Here is a 17,967-nt window from a genome sequence, read left to right as displayed (position 1 = left end):
CCGGAGGCCGTGAGTGTGTGTGTGCGCACGTGCGCCGAGGACCGGTGGGCGGGCGGGTGAGGTGGTCGAGACGGGGAGCGGCCGCGGTCGCCATGACAGCAGCGCCAATGCTCAAAGACGCCGCTTGAGCTCGCCCAACCTCCGAACCCCGCCGTTACCAAGACTATGCCGCCGCCCACACACACACACACACACACACACACACACACACACACACACACACACACACACACACACACACACACACACACACACACACACACACACACACACACTTCGCTCTGGCCCCCTTGTTGAGTTTCAAAAGTGCAACAGAAGAAGACGGAGAAGGAGACGGCCATGTTTTAAATAGACGGCGGCAGGGGGAGGGGCTCCGTCCGCCTCCGTCGAAAACCCCCTGCGCCGCGTGGCGCCGCATCGCGTCGCGTCCAAGGCCCCGTCGCCGGGCGCCCCTGTTCGTTTGTCCACTGACTGTGAAGGTCCTCCACGATGCTGCCGACAGACAGACAGGCAGGCAGGCAGGCAGGCAGGCGGGCGGGCAGACAGACGGGTTCTCCTGGATATGCCAGAGTTCGCGTGCTTGTTCGTCTGTCGGTCTTAATACTCGTTTTTGTGTGTGCGTGTGTGGTTTGTTCCGCCTTTTGTTGAAGTGTCAATATGTGCGTTTCCCGTTCCGAGCCCCCTCCCCCCCTTCCCCCCAGGGTTTTAGGCGCGGGGGGGGCGGGAGGCGCGGCTCCGCGGACCCGCTCAGCCCGGGAGGCAGACCTTCCCCGCGAACAGCAGCCCCACGATGGTGAAGAAGATGGAGAGGACGAAGAGCACGTAGGAGGAGCCCACCACCGTGTTGTTGGGCAGCTTGTACGGCTGGCCGCCCACCTCGTTGATGTAGAAACCTATGGGGAAGATGAGGGCCGCCATGCAGAACAGGATCACTGGTGGGGAGGGAGAGAGAGAGAGAGAGAGAGAGGGAGTGGGAGAGGGAGAGGGAGAGAGAGAGATTAATGTTTGTCAATTTGTGGTTGTCATGGCGGATTCCCTTGGCGATCGCCATTATATCAGCGTGGAAATATCAATTGGTTGAAAATGTTTCCGGACGCCCGCAGCCTTCTCCGGCTGTACGGAGCGGGGGCGTCGGAGGTCCTTGGCACGGAAGCACCGGAGGCTTTGAAACCTTTCTACTTCCGGGTATAATGTTTGACGGGGGCAATACCAATTACCAGGAAGCAATAAAGCATTATCTTAAGCCCGTTGTTCTCCATCAGCTTCACCCGGAGCTGCCAATAACAGCCCATCGCCAGCGGTAACAACGGGCCGGGCCATCTGAATTCTATTTCAGCGAGTCCATTAGCACAAGATGATGCCTTTTAAATAGTTCTGATGAGCTGGACAAAGTGGATGGTGTGCAAACATAATCACAGTGTGTGTGTGTGTGTGTGTGTGTGTGTGTGTGTGTGTGTGTGTGTGTGTGTGTGTGAGAGAGCGCGCGCGTGCACGTGATGACAAGAAGGAAAAGAAGGTACAGCACTTAAAGGGATACGCCCGTAAGTGCTTGTAAAGCTGATGAGGCGCCAGGAAGGGATTTACAAGTCGTTCCCGCTCTCTGCTCGGGCGTCGCTGCTGACACCGCTCCTGGAGCTAGCGCCACGTCGCGTGCCTTTCGAGGCCGATTCGGCAACCGCTCGAGGGTTGGGCGGAGTCGCGGTGGTCCAAGACTCAGATTGGTCTCTGTACGATCTCAAGCGGCCAGGTCACGATTCCATGAAGCCTGTGTGTCCATCTTTCCATCACCGTTTGGTGTGTGTGCGCCAAAGCCTCAAATCCAACGGCAGTTTTCAACAGCCAATGAGATGCACCTGCACGACGGCAAAGCCAAAAAAAAAAAAAGCGGCAAGTGGGCGAGTGTGGACTTGTACAACGGAGGAGCACCTTGTGGAATAGTGTCGACTCATGAGGGTCTGATTAGGCCCGTCACAATACCTACTTTTGTTGGACGACATATTGTTCCAGAAATTATTCCGATAAACAATATTATTGTCATTTTAAGACAATTTTTTGCCACTGATAGTGATAATAAAATAGCATAATAATGCAGGTACTCCCTTTCAAATAGCAATGAACTTTTAATTCATGAGAATATTCCGACATTGTAATGTGAAAAAAAATATTCAAATACCCAAAAAATAAACAACAAAAAAAACAAAACATAAATAAAACAAAACCACACAACCAAAACAATAAAAAAATAGACTCTCGGGCTCTGTTCACAAAAAATGCACTTAAGCTCTCTTGTACAATATGTGGCCAAACCACTCAATTGCATTTCTAAAAATACAAAACAATAAAATAATAAATATAAAAGAATAAATGACCAAGTGATGAGGCATTGCGCCTTTTCTGAAATCAGCAGTATATGCTATAAAATCATAGTTATGTGACTAAACACACATTTCATTTCACAACAATTCATACATTGTTATTAACTTTGAATATTTGCTTTGTTACGTCATTTGGCAGCATCTGTAAGAGTAAGTGGGGGAGAGTCGACCGTGGATTCCAGCGTAGATGAAACTCAGCCGGGAACAATGATCGTGGTCACTGTGAAAACTCCAGAAGATAAGGAGGAGAACGCGATTCAGAAGCGATTCTTCTGTTGCCGAGGTACCGTTTAGGTTTTGTCCCACATTCCCCCCCCCCCACAGCTCCCGGTGCTGTCAAAATAGTCTTTACGATGGTCGGGAAAACCCTGCTGTTTATTATGGCATCATGTTGGCTAAAATGTCGGTGACATTCTTATGTAAGCAAACACGCATGGAATCACAACGGGCAATTATCAACGTCAGAAATATTATCGAGATCATGTCCAAATATGGTCCGATGAGTGGATATAGTAATTATTGCGACAGGCTTCCGGTCTGATGAGTGTAGAACGTCAGCGCTGCAAGTTCGCTGCCCAAACAACCACAGCGGCGAGCCGCACGGCCCCCACGTTGGTTTCGGTGTCAAAATATCGCGAGATATTTCGTCTCTCACGCGGGCGGGAGGACCCCGTAACCCGGTCTGTCTGTTTGGATTTTTCGCTCCTCGGCAGTTGTTGTGTGTGCGCGCGTGTACGGGACTGAAACTCTGTATGCGTCAGTCGTTAAATACGCTCTGACACGTCTTTTCATCGTTATTCGCGATGACGTCAGTTGGGACCGGTTCAGGTAATAACCAGGGTCTGCACTTGTATAAGAACTACCTTAAAATCAATGATTATGAAGGGCTTGACAGGAAACAGAAGTTAGAACGGATTCCACAGCTTGCGGCCATACCCCATCCTTCAGGACAACAGCAGGGTGGAGCAGGGGCGGGCTCCGCTCCCTCGCAGCTCCACCCCCATCCCAGGTATTTGACGTGTGGCTACGTCAGCCGTGCGCTCGCGAAATAAAACCTGTGAATCTATTCCCACAGAAGAAACCTCCGCCCCACAACTCGGTGCCTACTTTTACTTTCCGTCTCCATTTGCAGATGCTCGTTTACCGCCGGCTGCCAGCGTCACGGAAACATTGGCGCTGGCAACCAATCAACAAATAGATTTCGATTCATTAAGAAGTCGGAGCTCGATTAAACCACCAAACGCTCCGATGTCAAAGAGCCTCTGAAGAAACGCACCAAAAAAATACAAATAAAAAGAGCCCCCTCCCCCCCTCTCAAGGTGAGTCTCTCCTCACTCCAGCGCTGACCTTTCATTGTTGTCGTACGCCGTGACGTTCTCCACGGCGTCGCCTGCAGTCAAGCGGTTGGGAAGCCGGCGCTCCGGCGGACAATGGTGACGGAAACGACCGGTTGCTACGGCAACCCCCTCGCTTCCCTTTGCACGCGATTGTCAAGGACAGAGTCAACGGTCTCCGCGTTTCGCTCGCGGCACAAACTTCCTCTTATGTGGCGGGTCGCGGTCGGAGAGCTTGGAATTTTGCGACGGCGCGATTCAGCGGGTGAACCCGGCGATAACACTTGTGATTGTCTGAACTGGTGTGTGTGTGTGTGTGTGACATGTGTGACTGAATTGTATCGTATTTTTATATCTGGTCTCAATTGGAAAATAAATCACAACAAGACAAGCTGATTAAACAAAGAGAGATGAGAGAAATAAAGTCCTAAACGGAGGCGTCTTCCAAATAGGATACAGTAACTGTGAGAAATGACTTCATAAGTAAGACCATGCAAGTACTAGGGATTGGTAAAAGTACATGTTGGCTGTCAGGTTTGCCGTGTCAGCGACAAATCGGGGTGTACGAGAAAAAGATGAAATTTTAGCACTAGTACATTTAAAAAGAAGCAATTAGCAACTAAATGTTAGATATGAGAAACAAACAACAACATTGTGATTTTATTGATTTTTTTCCAGTGGAAACAAATTAGAAGAGAACAGAAACTATATCTAAAAACCACATAAAAACAATACGGCTGGCACTCATTTGTGCATTTTTAGGCCATAATCTGATCAATAAATTTGTGTACATTTTGGAGTCAAACAAACAGCTGATACTTATCCATACAAACCACTGCTTGACTAACGGAGCTTCTACTAAACATCTACATCCATGTGTCCCATGTCCATCCAGAGCACACCAAGCTTTGTCTATTGTTTATAACATATTGTCATTCCACCTGGTTTCTCCTGACTGAACTATTTGGGCACAACGCTAGTTGGTACCGTCCCACCCAGCCAGCTCACTCACTCTGTGCTGCAGAGTGTCTGGTCGCTCCATTCACCAACCAAACCAGCCACAGCCCCCCCCGCTCGCTGCTGCGAAGCCGGTGACACCTTGAGTACACGAGGCACAAACGCTTCTTACTGAGCAATGGAAGTGCATCTGCACAGGATCCTGTTTTGACAGAGAAATTAGAAAAAGGCCAAGAGAGACACACACACACCTACACGCGCCCACCCAACGTGGCACCGGAGCAACTCTGTTAAATCAATGAGCCTGAGGGAATAAGCCGAATCGTCGATTGTGTACAAAGATTGGCAGACGTGCGTACGCAGACACATTTTACATTAGTCTTTGGAATGAACACACACACAGGATGACGGGCTCTCATGGCGCTCATGTCCTTATTCATAACACACACATCAGATCAAAACACATTCTGCTCTGTTTTTTTTTATCCTGCAAATTCTCTCTCTCTCTCTCTCTCTCTCTCTCTCTCTCTCTCTCTCTCTCTCTCTCTCTCTCTCTCTCTCTCTCTCTCTCTCTCTCTCTCTCTCTCTCTCTCTCTCTCTCTCTCTCTCTCTCTCTCTCTCTCTCTCTCTCTCTCTCTCTCTCTTCCAATCAAAAGACAAAACCAGAACTAGCTTTATGTAACACTGGTTTAACAGCAACGTTTTATCACTTACTGCCAGTGAAGGCAATCCAGCGGGCATATTTGGTAGCTTCACGTCGCCAGTGCGACGCCACCAGGAGGCCACAGGTGACAGTGAGGGAGATGATGCCCATGATGATGAAGAAGAGTGTGGTGACCCATTCCGGGGGCAGCCGAGGCGGAATGCAGGTCCGGTCTCGCCCATGGATGGTCTGGCACTGTCGGACTAGACCAACTGTCAGGGCACCTGCAGAGAAATGAAACAGGGCGTTGGAACGGATTCTGTGTTCCATGTCTGAAGGTGAAGACATGGAAGTGTAGTCCCACTGAAGTCCTCTCCTGACGGACTGCGGAACACACTCAAACCAAGGCAATGGGGCTAAATGAAAACTCCCTTGATCTCTCTAGTTACAAAATCAGCTTTTGCCATTTTAAGCCCTTAGTCATATACTGTATGCACTGTGTATGGATGGACCAACAACAATTCTGGTATCAGCTACAGCCCAATACTAGGATAAAACTGGGCATGAGATAATAAGGCTTTGGTCGGGGTAAGGGTTGGGGTGGCACTACACAACGTTCTATATGCCTCACTCCAACAGTCAATGCCGATGCAGGAGGGTGCAAGAAAATAAGGATAATCAAACAAACTTTCTTGTGGCGTACCCGGCTCCTGACCGGCCGTGACAACAAACAACTTCTGTCATTAACAAATGCACTAGCTGCGGGATTCCCTTGAAATGAGGCCCCTCCCTAGGTGACGGGGAGTCAAGAGAGCAGTCACTTGAAGTGCCAACTCTCATTTTGTGGTCGGTGATATGACTTGCTAGCTCTCCAAAAAAGGGCCTCGCGCCCCAAAGGCAAAAGCCCACATGTGACACAGACAAGCTCTTGATACCGCACCCATGAACAGCATCTTCGAACAGACCGGGGCTTTGAGAGTGGAAGTGCTGCCTGAGGGGACCAGAAGCAGAGGGGAAATGGAGAAAGAAAGCCTGTAAAAGAACAGGGGGGAAGCGGCGCCGAGTCCCTGAGGAGGCCCCAGGACGGGGGGCGGTGCTCAGGCACAGAGGCTCAGCTGACACCAAAGCAAAAGGAAACAGAGGAGGGGATGGAGGGTGGAGGAAGACGGAGAGAGGCTCCTTTAATCTCTCATGGTTTCAGTGCCCTCCATCCTACTGGGCCTAATTAAGTCCACGGCTGAGGCTCAGTTCCTCTGTTGATTGCTTAATCCACAAACCCTCCATCTTTCACACTCGCAAACATAAATACCAAATCCTAGCAGTAAATAATTTAATTGATCCCATGGTGGTGTGTACAACCTAGAGCTGATTATTTGAAAGCGGTTCATTGAAAGACAAGCTTGAAAATTGGAATAACACCACGGTAACTCCCATACATCTCTATGTCTCAGGTAACTTTGTTTTGCATCGCTCGTATTGGGGAAAACATAACAAATTTCCCTGTGGTATTCTCAACCCTCATTGCAAACAGGGACGCACAGTTACCATTTATTTTAGTCAGAGTATGAATACTGATTATTGGTACTTCACGATACAAAGTACAAATACAAATTAGGGATGCACCGATTTATCGGCTGTACAACAGTGTCGGCCGATATTGGCCTTGTTGACTGCCATCAATGTTGCCAAGATGTCATTCACCGATGGCAGTGGCCAATGTTTATCTGCTGTGTCGCATCCATTTTGCGCTGGCTAAACCCAGTTTAGTCCTTTTGTATTTTTCTATCGAACGCCACCCGTAATGGATCAACTAGTGGACGCGCTCCAAGCAGGAAGTGATGCTGCGTTCACAGGAACTTGGAAAACTGTCATTCGTGCCGGTAGTCGCAACAAATAGTCACAACAAAACCACGGCACTGGAGACATGAAAGTCAAAGAGATGCGTGCACATAGCAGGAAACTAAAATCTAAATAAAACAACCACATTAATAACATCAATGTTAAGGGGGTGTTTGAAAAGATGATGGAAGATGGATGGAGGTGCAACGTTCGAGCACAGGGAGTAGAGGTAGGGTTGTTGGTCTTGATTCAATTCAATTCAATTGAGCGTGCTTCTTTGACATGTACTGGGAGGCCGGTCCAGAGACAAGGGCCATGGTCGGCAAATGCTCAAACCATGGATGTTTTTGTTCACTGAGGGAGTGACCAGGAGACCAGCGTGGAGGGAGCGGAGAGGGCGTGCTGGTGTATATGGTATAATTATCTCAGATAAGTAAGGTGGTGCAAGTCCATGCAAGGCCTTGTAAGTTAAAAAATAACCTTAAAACTAGCTCCAGCTTGCACTGGTGGCCAGTGAAGAGAGGTCAGGATGGGTACTTTTTTTAGTTTTTAATCAAGATTCTAGCTGCAGCATTCTGAACAAGCTGAGGCTCAGGCTCAGCAACACGCAGTGATAGAATAGGTCGGATTTTCTACCCTGTTTTGTTTTATTACCTACCCTGCCTTGTTTGTTTTTTGTTTTTCCATTGTAAACTGTCCTTGGGTTCCTGAAAGGTGCTATATAAACCCCAGTTATTATTATTATTATTATTATTTAGCAATATTACTAAGATTAAAAAATGCTGTTTTGGTAATAGCCTTGATAGGAGACTGGAATGTCAGACCAGAATCAACAATCAGTCCATGGTTTTTGAAGGTAGAGCTTCCAGGAACAACATTGACCATCGACATTAACACTCAAATTCCCAAACAATATGTCCATATTTGGCTGGTCTAACAACTCATAACTCTGTTTTTATCAGCATTTAACAGCATACTCCATGTTTTTATTTCTGATAGACATGCCTCTAATTTTTGGAGTGGGGAAAGGTAGCAGCTCGGGAGGCTCATTAACAAAAAATATTTTCGGAAGAGCAAATTTTTCCCAAAAAGTACCTTTCCTCCATCAAAATATTATGCATTTTACAATAAGGCTACTAGGAATGCACGGAGGCTGTTGTGGTGCTTACAGCATAATAGGAGTCGATAATAGTAGAAATTAATAATATAATATTAATATGAAAAATCAATGATAAAATTGACGGTGGAAACCAGGTGATCAGCCATTGATCACCCAGTTAACAGATTATTGATCACTACCAGGAAACAGATCTCTATAGATGAGCTCTCTCCAGAGCCTCAAAGGTTGATGTGTCTAATGGGAAATTCAGTTTTGAATACTTCAGACAGAACATATTTAAATTCTCTTTTAGAATATTTTTAATTTAATTTGAAATAAAACTATAAAGAGGTGCAGGTTAGAACATTACATTTTTATTTATTTCTTTTAATCGCAGACTTTGCTATTTGAAAACTGCGTTCTATTACGATATTGTATATGTATATGTATGTGACAAATAAAAAATCTTGAATCTTGAATATTGGTTTGAGTTGGATTAATCGCTCAGCCCTCGTCAAAATACAAACTTAATACCAATTAAATAAATGCAGCGCTTTCTCAGACTGAAGTTTCACATTTTATGTATATGGTTTAATTCTGCATTTTTCTTTTAAATTATGTAAATGACATGCAAGTAAATCACACAACAAAACTTCCCTTCGTGAAAAATGTCCCTAAAACCTGGAGTAAGTTGTCAGCCTGGCTGTGAGGGCGAGCCCCTGGAGCCCAGCGCTTTATGGGGAGAAACGGCTCCCGTGACAGAGCCGGTGTACCGTGAAAGCCATTCAATTAGAGTGCGTCTTCCTTGAGAGAATTCGACCTGAGTAAGCAAAACAAGGATATCCCGCACTCAGGCCGGGTGTGAGGACTCCATTTGAGAAACGAGCGTGGGGTGTTTCGGGAGTAGGCACTTTCCTAATGAAGACTGGCCTTCTCAGACCGGAGGCAAACAGCCGCCCTGGAACCACAATGAATAACCATGACAAACCCTACGTCCATACAAATCATTAAATGATAAGGGAAGCACGGGACCGACACGGTGCTGGTGTTGCTGCCACTCAAAGCAGTGAATAAATCCATAACTGAATGTAAAATATATACAGGGGCTACACAACCACTGATCTCACGGTTACTACTTGTCTGTAAAAAATGGTTTAGTGCATCCCCAGTTGTGATCCCGGCTTAATAAATCTTCTCCTACACGAAAAACGTTGCGGTAAACCACACAGTTTGATTAAATGCCAAAGAATCAACAAATTTTCAACAATTTGTGAAGCTGCAGATTATCGATGACTCTCCCATGGAGTATCTTGCTCTATCCAAACCGTCGAGGTGTCTTTCATAAATAAATCGCAGCCTTTGTGGGTGAAAGCGACCAATCATAACGGCTCAGTTGTCCTAAATCCAATTCACCTTGACATTTCATAAGCGATCAAGCAATTTCTGGAACTATTTTTTATTTTTAGACGCGATTCAATGAGACACGATCGCACCGAGATCCACTTTTACTGGCATTTCTTCAGCACGGTTGCCACCCTTCTGTAAAATGACGGACAGTTAATTTACACTTGTACAAATGTATTTGAGAAACTTAATGACATTTCATGTGGATTTCCTTTCCTCTCGCTGCTAGATTGTGGAGCGTTTTGCAATCTGCGGTTATTCAGTGAGTAAGTAAAAACATAATACTGCAAATCACCAAAGAAATAAAATACAAAATAAAAAAACCTTTGTGTGAATTTATCCGTATCGGAGTACACAGCAGATGGCTTCCCAAGGGCCGGCTGTCAGATACAATCTAACGACACACCTCAGGGAAGACACTTTTCCATCTGAATCTCTCTACTTCAGTCAGAGCTTCACCCAAACAGATGTAGCTGTGACCGTTGATTAAGAATCTAGAATTAGACGCCGAAATATGAAGTTGAACAGAAAAAAAAAAGAAACGGCGGTGCTCACCGACTTGCTTTGTTTACAGTCTAAACAGCCCGACTTTAATAACAATCCCTTGATTGTGAATTGAAAGCCTGGGGCGTTTTGAGCCGCTTCACATTTTAGTCAAGAGTCAAATATTTGTCTTTTTTTTTTTTTTCCAAAAGCAATGGAAGTCAAAGTAAAACAAGTAAAAGCTTCCCACACCACACGGTGACCACAGAAGGTCCCAGTGAGCGGCAGCATGTCCACGTAGATCCAGGTAAAGGACTTGGCTCCTTCCAATGTACACAACATAAGAGGAGCCGCTTAGAGGAGCGATAGAACGCCGAAATAACCCTGAACCTCAAATTCTCTTGCGATGACCCACCCCCCCTTTCAGGTTTGTGGGACGCAAAACAAGGACCGGGTTAACATGAGCAGCTAAAATGTATATGTGGAGTTCATCGACAGTAAGTGCTGGATCCCTAATCCCCGCCCAACGGCCAAAATCCAGGCGAGGTTTTGCCACCCACGTGACCCCCCCCCCCCCCAAACGCTGCGTGGCGCACGTCTCCCCCGGAACGCACGCATACCTTCACAGACGGTTCCGCCCAGAAGCATGAATCAGGCTGAAGGTGAGCTCTTGTTTTTGGCTGCAGGGCCGGGCGGGGGGGGGGGGGTCTGTCTGCACCGAGCGGCTCCACAAACTGTTCGGAGGAAATCCTGTCCTCCCCCCCGTGACGACCGGCGAGAGCAACGCCTGTACAATAACAACCAAAAACACGTACTCAAACCCCCCCCCCAAGCCGCCGCACAAACAATGCCGGCGGTCAGAGAGGAATGCCTCGGCAGTCCAGGGCGGCTGAGATAAGTCCCCTCCAGAACGCAGGGCGGCACGCTGTGCACCGCACTGCCGCCTCACAGCGAGAAGGGCCTGGGTTCGATTCCCGCCTGGGGCGCCGTTGGCACCGTGCTCCGGCGGGTTATCTCCCGGTCAGGGTCCTTCCTGTGTGGTGTCTGCATGTTCTCCCCATGCTCACATGGGGTTTCCTCCGTGTGACGTCAGTAAGGACCCCCACCCAAAACATGCGCACGTCATGGTCTGACCAGCGATTGGACATTTGGTGCCAGGTCCCCGGGGCACGTCGTCGAATGCTGCCCACTGCCCCTGGCTGCCCCCCCCCCCGAGAGGAAGGACAAGCCAGGATGGGTCAAATGCAGAGGCCACATCACGTGTGTGTGTGTGTGTGTGTGTGTGTGTGTGTGTGTGTGTGTGTGTGTGTGTGTGTGTGTGTGTGTGTGTGTGTGTGTGTGTTTTGATTAAAGATTCTTCCATTTCTAAACCGCAAAACATGAGGCTCTGCGCGCTTTAACCTCTGGCAGGTTAAAGCGCCGAGGTAAGGAAAACATTGGGACCGGGACTTGGTGGCAGTCGTTAAAAAGGTCGTTTTACGGGCGCGCGCACCCCCCCCCCCCCCCCGACACCGCTGCTTCTGAATTCCGGCCACCCTCTGGCGTACGGCCCGGTCAAGGACACACTGACAAGCGGCACTCACCGAAAAACACTCAAGTCGCGTGGCCACTCACGCAGAACGGCTTCCGTCGAGTCGCACAAAAGAATAAGAAGGGAAAGTTATCCACACACGGGGCTATGCCACGACTCCGAGAGATTTCAACTCCCCATCACACACACACACACACGAGAAGTGCATAACTTCCACCCTGCTGGTGGCCAGAACAGTCGTTTATTGTGTGTGTGTGTGTGTGTGTGTGGGGGGGGGCGGGGCTGCATGCACTCTAATACTAATGCACACTAATAATCCAATCCGAGTGGCCTCAGGGCCGAACTCCAATTACGCAATTGTCAAGTGAGCAGTCACACAAGTGGCGTTTCCACAGCAATCCGCCGCAGCCGTGTCAATGGGAACACGATTTACAAAGTCAGCCTGTTGCCCAACCTTTTGATTTATTTTGGGCGTGACTCATAACTGTGCTGAGGCCACAACACCTTGACCACTCTGTCCTCGCTTTACGCACGCATCTAGCGCGCGCGTGGCCACACACACGAGATCGCCAATGGAAGATTCTCCCCTAAAACAACGTGTGAGTGCTTGTGTTTTGCACCGCGCACCAAGGTTGTGTGTGTCCAGAAGCCGCTTTGAGTCAAGATCGAGTCCAAAACGGGGAGAGGGGGGCAACAGCAGGGGAGTTGACTACTGAGGCCATTGCCGTAATCGCACTGATGACATGCATGGAAACGCTTCAACCGAATTAATTGCCCTTACCTGATTCTTTCCAGTCATCAGAGCGTCGAGCATGTAAATGCTCTCATAGCCGTGTGTTGTGCTCATGACTTGTGGGTTGGAACAGACACACCATGTTTTCTGTGGCTCTTTTGTGTTCTCCGCACACTTCTCCCGACTGCAACGCCCTGCTCACACCGCCATGTGCGACGGGGACATTTCACAATGCGATGCCGTCATAGCGATCGGTGGATTTTATATTATTTTCGCCGTGTCACATCGCCCCATTTCTTACAGTTCGAAATAGAAATTTCCACGCGGAAAAAAATGTAAGATTTGCAGTGGTTCATGAGCCGATGCTGTGCTTTAATTTCATGCTTAAGGTTGGTCAACTAGCTGGCGTGTTAACCAACGATGAAGCTTTCGAAATGGTACCACCTACGGTACAAACACCTAAACCGCAAAGACACCCCCGATTCTATTGTGACTTAGGGTGACCACCCCTCTGACTCTCAGACTTTCAAACACCCGCGTTGTCTTGGTTGGCAAAAAGTGGTTTCAAATGAAAATCTGGTCATGGTCAAAACACACCTAGGCCATGCGAGGCACACTCATCAGGCGTGCCACAAGGTCATGCTTCAGAAATGCCAAAATGAAAACACTTTAATCGATCCAGAATGGTCAAAAGAGCACGAATTCCTAATGAAAAGTACATGATTGAGGGTCATTTTCGGTTTTTCCTTCTGGCCACACAGAATCCGCCAAACAGTCTGCCCTTTTGGGAGTTCTGAAAGCGTCCAAGAGTCTAGTGTGACTGGAGCCCAACCCTGTCCTCCGTCCGTCACGTCCTCTCTGACCGCAAACCAGAAAGACACTTCCTTCCTTCCTTCTTTCTTTCATAATGTCCACTACGCTGCGTGTATTACCACACATCACACCATGTCCTCACCCTCTAATAGCAAGTGACATGATACCGTTTTGCATACCCGGCCCGTCTCCAGCATGGCGACGCTGCCATTAGCCAAGCGCGGCGGATGCTGCTGTTAGTGAGTGCTGAGAGGGCCGATGAGTCAAACAGGCCTCTGAACCGTGGTGGGCGGCAAAGCAAAGGCAGCCAAACACTATCGGCTTCGGCTGCTAGAGGCTTTTACGCTGCCCACACTGGAGCACAGCCGTGTACTTTGCAAAAAGTTGCACAGAAATCTGCACGGGCTCAGGTACGCTAGAGGGTTTGTTGTGAAAGGGTGCAAGTACTGCAAAACCTGGAAACAAAGGAAGCTGGTCGAGAAGAAGTGTACATTGATTTGAAAAATGCAATATGGACGGCTTTTTGGGAGAGGGGAGGCAAATTATGTAGTGGGTGTTACCTGGCTTGCGGTATGAAGCTAACAAGCTCCTGCTCCGCTATCTAGGCGGCCTGGCTGCCTCTACGATGGGCTCGGTACAGGGTCAATGTCTGCATCTGCTACGCGGCAAATCAGTATTTCAGTGAAATGAGATGCTCTGGGGTTTTGCTGCATTTCAAAAAGTCCACCTCCATCAAATTTCACATCCTGCCCCCAAGTTTCACCAAAAAGAAAATCCGGGACATGGTGAAGAATTGGGTATCTCACATTAGTAACTCCATCCAACCGGTGATAAATGAAGCCGATTCTCGCCCTCTCCCTAGTGTCAATAATAGAGAGTCAATGTTAACATAAAGTTAACACAAACGGATGTTTTGAGGTGAAGGATTTTTCCATGTTAAAAAATGGAATTAAAGACAAAAAAATAAAAAATAAATTAAAAATGTCATGTCACTGCCCAGAACAACCTTTGGTGCTAAAATCACTATTATTATTATTTGGAAAAAAAGTAGAGGTCATTAACAGTGGAATGGGTTTGATTGCAGCGTGGACTGCTTACAAACAAGGGGCGGTTCAGACAACTGTCCTAAAGTAATTTAATGTGCGTCCTTCAGTTGGCACAGTTAAAGTAATGCATGCATGAACATCCAGAAGAAGCAGGATTTAAACAAAATGATGCATATTTCAGCAAATTCTGTATTCTTCAGGAGACAAATCGAGTGTAAATTGTAATGTTACCATTCACAGGTTACAATTCACTATTACTTCAAAAGTGCCAGCTGTCAAAATAGGGTACTTTTTTTTTTTTTTTTAACAAAAATATCTCGTGGATTACCACTTTAATATCTTTGCAACCAGGATAAATAGTTTGTTGGTGAAGGTCAAACTCGTCAATGTTCTCACACAGTCCCACTTCTGCCTTGGGTCAGTTTCTGTGAGAAAATCATCACTTGAAGTCGTTTGAGTATGGCTTATCGGCATAGTCTCATTTAGGGATTTCCTGGTCTCGATGCAGGAACTGGTATACATTCTTAAGATTAGAATAAGTGTGGAGAGTTGTGAGAAAGCGTTTACCTCCTATATGTATTCTAAAAACTGACCGACAAACACGCTACAATAATCATAGAAGTGTTAAAAGAAAAGGATTCAGAATAAACGGGGGCCGAGTGTGAGATTGTCCAAAAATATCAAATAACTAAGCGGGGGCTTTCGTGTTTGGGAGAAGAGGTTGGCTCATCTCAAACAGCATCATACTGCACGAGACCAGATGTGCAAACACTATTTCTCACGTGATACAGTAGAACGCACGGTGGCTAGCCTCCCTAGTTTCACTGGAGATGAAAAAGCACTTTTTCTTGAAGAACTCCCAAACTGCCCCTGTTGTGAAGTAGGCCTCACGAGATCATATTGGGCGTTCATAAAGTGGCACAAACTTCTGTAAAAACAAAAAGCAAAAGGCTGTCCCTGTTTTTATTTGTTTTGTTGTTTTTTGGCCTGTTGGACATCCACTGCTGGTGTGCGTGCTCCCACCCCCCAGCAGACACTGTCTCTAGCACAGGCTGTTTTCATATTCCTTGCATTTGTGGGCCAACGGCCAACATCACTTGTCTCCCGGTGGGATGAACCCTGCCCGACCCAGATACTAAGCTGTGATGCTGCAGAGGGGACGGCGAGGAGCAGCTGTCGATCAACCGCGTGGACGGAGGTTTGGAGGATTGACAAAAAAAAAACAAAAAAAAGAAAAAAACAAAAAACAAAAGTGCGCCATGTGCCAAACCCAGTTTCCCCACATGCCCCCCTCTTTAAAAAGGGTTTAATCCCAAAGTGACATGAGGACGGAGGACCGATGATCGGGGCTTAGAGGATCCCACCAGAGTCCCAAAACTGAGGCTTTAAAAACCTTGTTTGGGAGGCAAAGAAAAGCACAAATAACAACATAAACTGTACACAATATACCTCATTACGAGCCAATACTGTATCCCTTTATTCCAGTAGTATGCACCAGTGTGCGATGCTTAATTCTGCAGCGGGTGAAGCCCCAGTCAACAAAGGGATAAAACTGCACCTTTGTTCCGTGGATGGGAAATGGAGAAACAGGAGGGAAGACATGCGACGGAGCAGCCAGGCTCGCCCGGGGTTTTACCTGCTGATTCACCGGTGTTGATCCAGTCCGGGTTCGCGATGCTCGCTATTGCAAATATATCCGCGGCCAGAAATAAGCACCCTGATATGATGGTGAGTTTATCCATGTCGCCCGCTCGGATCTCGGCTCTCTTCGCGGCGCGGAGGGGGCCCGAACGTGACCCCCCCGGAGCGGTGGGGAAGGGTTAAAGGAGCCTCGGGCACCGACGGTGGTCTCTACCTCGCCGCCTCCGCCAGCTGTCCCGCATCAGTCTCTGCACACACTGCGGCACGGCGCCCAGGAAGGGTTCGGCTACGAACATACAGGCAGAGAGCATCACATGTTAGGAAGCCCGTCTCCACCTCCGCCTCCACGGGACCCTCCTCCGGATGAGGCAGGAGCCCCAGACTCCGGCCGCCCGGGTTCCTGTTTGGATCCGCTCGACGACAGCGGCAGCATCGGCTAACTGCGGCTAGCACGCCGCCAGCAACGCCGCTAGAGTGCCGCTAGCGCGCCGCTAGTGCCGCGCTAGCACACCGCTGGCACGCCGCGAGCGCGCCGCTGGAACACCGCAAGTAGACCGCGAGCTAGTTCCCACATTCGGACGCGCTGCGCCGAACTGCGGCCCGGCGGCTGCTGGGCGCCCCAGACCCCGTTCGCGCCGGCATTTGAACAACACGGTCCCGTAGAGAGGTGGGGAGGGGGGCGAACCAAGGTCTCCGCTTCACGGTGTTATCCGCCAGGAGGGACACCGAGCAGCCATCCTCCCTTCCCTTATCCACGCCTCCTTCCCCGCCGGAGGAGCATCTGGTGCGGACCCGCTAGCCGAGGGGCTCCCCGCCGAACAAATAGAGGTTGCCTGCTGTCTGTGTCCTTCGGCGCCGGTCCAGAGGCACGCGGTTGCCGGTTCGATCCGCGGTGGCTGTGGCGGTTCCCTCGCACGGACGGCGCCGGTTCGATCCCCTTGTTTCCCCCAATGACACCGGACGCGCTTCGCAGACACAACAGCGGCCCGTCTTCACGTTGGACGGAGGGGGGGTGGGAAATATGCCTCTCCTATCGCGATAGTACGTCTTCGAGAAGAGACGCCGCGGCCGCGTTCGAGGCGCGTGGGAATTGCGGCGTGATGGGCCGGGCTCGCTACCTCGAGCGAGCCCGGCCTCGAGTGTTTTGTTTGTGTTGCAACTTTTGACATTCTACCAGATGTATCAAAGAACAGCAGAAGGGGGCATGGTAAAAAACAACAACAACAACAACAACAACAACAACAACAACAAAAAAAGGTTTCCACTCCACAACATTCACTTTTTGAGGGGGGGGGGGGCGGATTCAAGACATGATTGATGAAAACCATTCGCCGAGGAATTAGAACAGCCGTCTTTATAATACCGCCTAGGCCAATTAACCATTGCCCCCCTGCCTGCAAGCTATTTTAGGCTGGGATCCGGGTACAGAGCAAAACGTCAAGTGCACACGTGGGTAAGTGTTTAGGACTTGAAAACTGACATGAACGGCTACTCCAAGTTGGCAGCTCGTAGTTACCCACCCTACCACATGACATGAACGCAGCACAATGCAGGATTTACAGCAGGTCCCTGAACTGCTTTGTTTAACGTTTCAAAAGATGTAATTTTGTTTTATTATCCATTCATTGCAAATATTACCAGTGATATTTCGTCCTAGGACTAAAACACTCGCATTTAGAAGTGCATTTACATCCTGATTGTTTTCAACCTGGTAAAGGTTGGAAGATGAGAACCCCAGTATAGTCTATTTTAAATCAGAGGGCAGGTATCTTTAGAGACAGATGTTCAGATTAAATAGGTTTGCATTTCTTTTTTACATTTTAACATCTGAACTTGACTGACGTTTTCTTCCCCATTATCATATGGGAACTTTATCTACACAAAAAAAAAGAAGAAAGAAGTCTTTATTGTTTACTGACCGTGGTCTAATAATTCAAGTACTTTATCTCCCCCACCTGGTGATAAAAGCAGCTACTTTGTCATTTGTAACTCTTTCCCTTCATTCAGTATTAAACAATGACAATTCAGAGAACGGCGTCATTAATGTAGATAGACCCTTTTTAATCAAT

The 17,967-nt window shown here is 48.2% G+C and overlaps 1 protein-coding gene across 1 annotated transcript; it reads right to left on the bottom strand.

Annotated features, from left to right (window-relative positions):
- Positions 1–300: 300 nt before the first annotated feature.
- LOC307237525 (modulator of smoothened protein) lies at positions 301–16,215 on the bottom strand. Its single transcript, XM_080010249.1, has 3 exons — positions 15,894–16,215; positions 5,381–5,593; positions 301–932 (listed from the first exon to the last, which is right to left on the bottom strand). The coding sequence occupies exons 1-3, from the start codon at positions 15,997–15,999 to the stop codon at positions 748–750; spliced, it is 504 nt and encodes a 167-aa protein (XP_079866375.1). The 5' UTR covers positions 16,000–16,215; the 3' UTR covers positions 301–747.
- Between the last annotated feature and the right edge of the window lie 1,752 nt (positions 16,216–17,967).

This window comes from Zeus faber (assembly GCF_960531495.2).
Source record: "Zeus faber genome assembly, chromosome: 11".
Classification (NCBI taxonomy): Eukaryota; Metazoa; Chordata; class Actinopteri; order Zeiformes; family Zeidae; genus Zeus; species Zeus faber.
This window is presented reverse-complemented; position numbering and strand designations above follow the sequence as displayed.

Excerpts from the sequence above, each read along its gene's own strand:
- LOC307237525 (XM_080010249.1), bottom strand. The coding sequence starts at position 15,999 with ATGGATAAACTCACCATCATATCAGGGTGCTTATTTCTGGCCGCGGAT. Across the intron at positions 5,594-15,893 it reads CAACACCGGTGAATCAGCAG|GTGCCCTGACAGTTGGTCTA; the intron begins GTAAAACCCCGG and ends ATTTCTCTGCAG. Across the intron at positions 933-5,380 it reads CTGGATTGCCTTCACTGGCA|TGATCCTGTTCTGCATGGCG; the intron begins GTAAGTGATAAA and ends CCTCCCCACCAG.